This window comes from Aplysia californica, unplaced genomic scaffold (genome assembly GCF_000002075.1).
Source record: "Aplysia californica isolate F4 #8 unplaced genomic scaffold, AplCal3.0 scaffold00827, whole genome shotgun sequence".
Lineage (NCBI taxonomy): Eukaryota > Metazoa > Mollusca > Gastropoda > Aplysiida > Aplysiidae > Aplysia > Aplysia californica.
Genome location: NW_004798097.1, coordinates 200,823 through 204,452, shown reverse-complemented (window position 1 = coordinate 204,452; position 3,630 = coordinate 200,823). Strand labels below are relative to the sequence as shown.

At 38.3% G+C, this 3,630-nt stretch overlaps 1 protein-coding gene across 1 annotated transcript in view; it reads right to left on the bottom strand.

Annotated features, from left to right (window-relative positions):
* Nucleotides 1-2,003, bottom strand: part of LOC106013364 — a 6,844-nt gene extending 4,841 nt beyond the window's left edge. The window contains exons 1-2 of the mRNA XM_013088890.2: nt 1,839-2,003; nt 28-155 (exon numbers count right to left, since the gene is read on the bottom strand). Of these exons, the coding sequence (XP_012944344.2) occupies nt 28-155; nt 1,839-2,003 (293 nt within the window). The remainder of the gene's footprint in view (nt 1-27; nt 156-1,838) is intronic.
* Nucleotides 2,004-3,630: the final 1,627 nt, after the last annotated feature.

Sequence of the window (3,630 nt, the reverse complement as noted above, 5' to 3'; positions counted from 1 at the left end):
GAGCTTATGACGTAAATTAATGATTACCCGAAATGGCCGAGGACAGTTGTGAAGAAGCAGTGTTCGGGAGGGTCGCTCACTAAGTCGGCGTTGGCCTCTGTGCTGGTGATGAAGTATCGGTAACTGTCGTACTGCTCTGCCGTGCTCTCAAACAACTAGGGGGGGGGGAAATGCGACATGCCAACGATTGGAACAATGATATTGATAATACTAATGATATGGTGATGGTGATGGTAATACATGTTATACTAATACTGATGATAGGAATAACAAGGAAACAGTTTTGAGTGTTTTGTACACGACTCAAATTTAAATCGTTTGAATTTATAAGGCCTACGTCTAGGGGTGTATTTGATTGACTGCGACAGTGTTCCCAAATTACAGAAGGGAAACAGAGATTATTTGATTATGAAGACCCCCCGCCACCTCTGCTTTAGACGTCGCTACCTCAGAATAACAAATTTTATCTGCTCTGTTCCTAGTTTTGAGATATATTTGACGTTAAAGATTTTGAGTTTCACATCTTATCAAGCTTTTTCGCTAATGCAGTTCCTTGAATATCTTGGTAACGACTCCGAATGATTTTACGATTTTGATAGAGCAGATAGAACAGTAATTAAGTTTCTGACCTCATGGTCTTAGTAGTAACTCAAAACAGTCAAACATGTCAGATGGAACTTTGTAATTCTCAGGTAGCGCGTTGGCTACATCGGATGAAAAATTGCACTGAAATCAACCTTTGTTATGTTGAATAGACAATATTTCTCTGGGTGTTTACCAAATTCCATGTCTGTAAAATAAACAACAAAAAACTTTATTTTTATTCTACTGAAAAGGGAATCTTATTTCTGTGAAAGACACCCCCCTCCAAACACACAAACACACTTTTTACCCCTCTTCTGGGCTCCTGGCTCTTTCTGCAGCTGCCTTTCTACAGCTTCTCATTGAGTTCTTCTTACTGCTGTCTTCTTGGATATAGGCTAAACAATCTCGGAGGTCCCATGTGCAAGTTGCGCACGTTGAAGATCCCTTGGTGGTCTTAAAATCAATAAGCGTAGGTTTCGGCCGCCACCAGGTAAGAATTCAAAATTAATTACTACCAATATGAAAATATATGCGCTCATAATAACAATAATACGCGGTTGCGATCACAGTAAAACTTTTTTTTTAAACAAACAAACAAACAAACAACAGAAAACAACCACAACAATGTAACAACAGCAACAAAAAAACAAAAACAACAACAACAACAAACAAAAACAACAACAACAACAAAAACATCAAAAGACCCCGTAGAAACCTGCCATTCTAAATTAACCCTATCCGTACGTCGTGTTTTACTATCGTATCCATACGACGTGGGGAACTCTGCCCACACTTTCCAAAGAGGAAATTTACTCATTCATCCGATCCGTACGCTTTGCATAGCTAAATGATTTTCTAAAGAAATACTGAGAAAGTTTCAAAGAGATCTTCGTACTAGAAGTATTCTAAAATGTGAAGAATACAATCCCGGAGGTACAATGACTCTAGGGCGTACGGATAGCAATGTGATCCGTGCGCTCATTATGACATGACGCAGTTGCGATCACCGTAAAGCTTGAAAAACAAAAACAAAACAAAACAAAAACAACAATGTGACAACAACAAAAGCACCAGCAACAACAACAACAACAGCAGCAACAACAACAACAACAACAACAACGACAACAACAACAACAACAACAATAAACAACACCAACAACAATAAACAACAACAACAACAACGACAACAAAAGACCCCGTAGAAACCTGACATTCTATTTTTTAAAAAGAAAACGTCTGGACTCAGTACTTACCTCCACGCCAGTCAACTGGTGGGAGCTGGTCATCAGGAGTCTCCAGCCACACGTGGGCTTGAAGTAGCTGGTGTCCAGGCAGAGCGAGCCCCAGGTGGTGCCACTGAGGGCGTCGTTGACGGACTGGTACATGTTGGCCGCGGTACTCACGCCCAGCACGCTCATTAGTACTAGTAGAAGTTGTAGTAGTAGTAGACTGGTGGTGGAGGGGATACTGATACTCACAGAAAGAAGGGAAAGAAGGAAAAAGAAACAGGAGGATTTTTTGTTACTGTTATTTTAGTGTTGTTGTTGTTGTTGTTGTTGTTGTTGTTGTTGTTGTTGTTGTTGTTGTTGTTGTTGTTGTTGTTGTTATTGTTATTGTTATTATTATTATTATCATTATTATTATTATTATTATTATTATTATTGTTATTATTGTTATTACAATGGAACTAGGATTCAACGAAGTCGTCGGGCCTGACCTTCAATTTTATTGAATCCGAGTGTTCGTTGAAGTTAATATGATGGGGTTTTTTTTTAGATAATTACAGGCACCGAGCAAGTCATGCATCATGTATTCGACTTTCTCAATCAAAAGTAGTTATGTTTCAAATGAGAGGTATTTTCGTTTCTTTGATACCGAAGAATTGCTGGAAAATTCCAGGAAAATACACTGAACTCTACCAATCCCGTTGGTTAGTACCCCCCTCCTCCATCCCCCCAGACACACGCACACAGTCACACATCACACATGTGCTGGCCGCCCGTCCGACCCCAACACACGCTAAGTTAAAGCAAAGATAGTGAATAACTGGTTAAAGACATGGGCGCCTGTCACAGAATTCTACACAAGTGTAGAATTCTGTGGCGCCTGCTTACAACGCCAGTGTTGGTATGAAAGGAGGCCGCTGATTCGTCTGTCCCCGTACGATTATGCAATCGTGCGGCTGCGGCGCGGCTGTGTTTTTTCTCGTAATCCTGCAACATTTGCATAATTTTGGATAATCCACGTTTTTTCACGTTTTTTTCCCCTTTTTTTTCACAAAACAATTAACGACTCGCCATGTGAAAAGTTGGTTATTTCCCTTGTTTGAAGATCTTGGTTATGGGTTGTGATTTTGTTCCTTGAGCATGTTCAATTTTTCAGTCCATCAAAAGTTGTTGTTCTCAGGTCTGCTGATGTTCATGTTTGACAGGTGTCCCTGGTTTTAGTAATGTGCCAGCATGTCCGGATGTCCTTTTGTCCTTTTTAAAAAAAAACATTTTTCTATCCTCATCTAGATCTAGATCTACAGCTGAAAGTTACAGAGATTATTATTTTTGGTTGGTTTTTTATTTTTTTAACTGTTGTGTAATGTTTTCTTTTCCAAATACACAACAAATTACTGATACTGATATGTTCTGTTTTCAATTTTTCTGTACATAAAACATGAAAATCATGAAACTCCGCTTTGAAAAAGTGCAAAACATGTCGCGAATGGTGTTACGGTAACTTACATAATTTTTGCATAATTTTGCTTTTTTGCATAATTTGGCCTTCTAAATTTGCATAATTCTACGGGGACAGATTAGTCGCATACAGAAGTTCACCCTGCAAGAGACTTCGTTGAATCCGAGTTTGCTCATTTATGTATTAGTTGAATCCGAATTATTTTTAAAAATTGATTTTTACGAATAAAACATGGGGGAATCCAACCCTTTTCGTTGAATCCGAGATTTCGTTGAAACAGAGTTCCACTGTATTACTATTACTATTATTATTATTATTATTATTATTATTATTATTATTATTATTATTATTATTATTATT